Source organism: Cystoisospora suis (assembly GCF_002600585.1).
Source record: "Cystoisospora suis strain Wien I chromosome Unknown contig_3108, whole genome shotgun sequence".
NCBI classification, from domain to species: Eukaryota; Apicomplexa; class Conoidasida; order Eucoccidiorida; family Sarcocystidae; genus Cystoisospora; species Cystoisospora suis.
The window spans coordinates 1-1,907 of NW_027155903.1; the positions used below are offsets into that span (position 1 = coordinate 1).

At 40.9% G+C, this 1,907-nt stretch overlaps 1 protein-coding gene across 1 annotated transcript; it reads left to right on the plus strand.

The window, feature by feature from the left end:
- Positions 1–30: 30 nt before the first annotated feature.
- CSUI_006222 (uncharacterized protein) lies at positions 31–1,631 on the plus strand. The gene is made up of 2 exons (XM_068066386.1): positions 31–750; positions 1,587–1,631. The coding sequence occupies exon 1, from the start codon at positions 39–41 to the stop codon at positions 342–344; it is 306 nt and encodes a 101-aa protein (XP_067921638.1). The 5' UTR covers positions 31–38; the 3' UTR covers positions 345–750; positions 1,587–1,631.
- Positions 1,632–1,907: the final 276 nt, after the last annotated feature.

Here is a 1,907-nt window from a genome sequence, read left to right on the forward strand (position 1 = left end):
GTATGGTGTTGTTGTGATGGTTGAAGATTTCCGCTATCATGCCTAGATGTCTATACATTTCCATCATCCTATCTATCTATCTACCACTTCTCTCTCTCAAATTCTCTCCACTTCACACATACATCAACAAGCTGAGACGCCGCAAACATATATATGCCCCTTATCACTCTCTATCTTCAATCTGTCTCTCTCTGTCTGCCTGTCTCTTTCTAATTTATCTATCTATCTTATTTCTCCTTGATATCTACGCATGCTCTCCAGACATCTCAGCCGCATGCCTGTCTTCTCGTGTCTTGTACGTTTATCTCTCTCTCTTCACGACACATATGTATCTATACATATAGACACCTCCATACATCTATGATCCATGTATATCTTATATCTACACCTTTATCTCTACATATGTGTATATATATACAAATCCAGATGTATATACCTCTAGACACCCCCATACGTCTATTATTTATTTCTATCTCATACCTACACCTTCTTTCTTCACCTTTCTCTCTCTCTCTCTCTCTAGACAGATAGATAGCTAGATATAATCTATGTGTCTATATGTGTCTACAGATGTCTTATGTGTCTACTCCTTTCTTGGGGGGTTGTGTGTAGACCCAGGCCCGAGGCTGCTGCTCGCATTCTTTCAACGAATGCTTTCGCATTCCTGTAGTGACGCCTCTGCCTGAAGACGCGATTTTGGTCAAAGTCTGGGACTGGAACTTCATGAGTGCAGATGAACTTATTGCCGTCGTAAGTGACATACCGAAAGAAGAAGAAAGAAGACAAGAAGAAGAAGAAGAAAGAAGAAAGAAGGAAAAGGAGAAGCAAGGCGTATAGCAAGGATTGAGAGAGAAAAGCTGGAGAGACGTTAGAGAAGAAGGTTCTCTTTCTTTGCTTTCCTTGATGGTTTCTCTTGATACTTCTTCTTTGTAAACGAAGAGAGAGATATAGACATCTTCATCTTTTTATCTAGCTAGCTATAGAGAGATAGAGAGATAGAGAGAGAAAGAGAGAGATAGATACCTTGTATGTTGTCGAGAGAGGCTTGAAAAGTGCAGAGAGTTGCACCACCCTCTTTTTCGATGATCCAATCTATGTAGAGAGAGATGTAGGTATAAACAACCGTGCTTGTCTTTGTAAGCATGTATAAGCTCGGTGGTATGCCTATAGAGATCTATCTATGTATATATATGCCTCTACTTATCTGTCTCTCTTTTTCTGTCTGCACGGGGGTTCTATGAAAGGAATCGATGGACCTGTTTCGCTATGTCTAGATGACGGTCGTGGGAATACGTGTGCTTGTCTACAGGATATACACATACCTACGGACATAGATACAAACACATAATACATATATACGTATAGAGATCCCATATAGGGCCATTTGTCTTGACTTGTAAGTAATCTACTGGAGACGTGCCTTATGAGAGGAGGGATGGCTGGTGCATGAGAAGCATGCACCAGCCATCCCTCCTCAGGAAGATCGGTTCCCCATTCATAAGACGGTTCAAAGCAAAGCAAGAAGAGGAAGAAGATCTTCTTCTTCCTCCTCTTCTTCTCTTCTCTCTCCCTCTTTCTATTCGCAGGGCCGTATATCTTTCTCTGAGCTCCGCACACGTCAGATGCTTCCACGGTGGGGCGGTCTCTTCTTCTTTTCCTTTCTCCTCTTCATCTCCGTACATGTATAGACACACTGCGTTATATCTATACATACATATAGATATATCTAAGTATATCTATATATGTTACCTCTTCTACTGTGTTTCAGGTCTCTCTATACATGCAGTTGCATACGGATGCGTTATGTAACGTGCATTCTATATACGTAGAGTTCATCTATATGTAGTGTCTATCTTCTTAGATATGTCTGTATGAATATTCGTATATCCCTCATACACCACAACACA

Coding starts and splice junctions, on each gene's coding strand:
- CSUI_006222 (XM_068066386.1), top strand. CDS start 39: ATGCCTAGATGTCTATACATTTCCATCATCCTATCTATCTATCTACCA.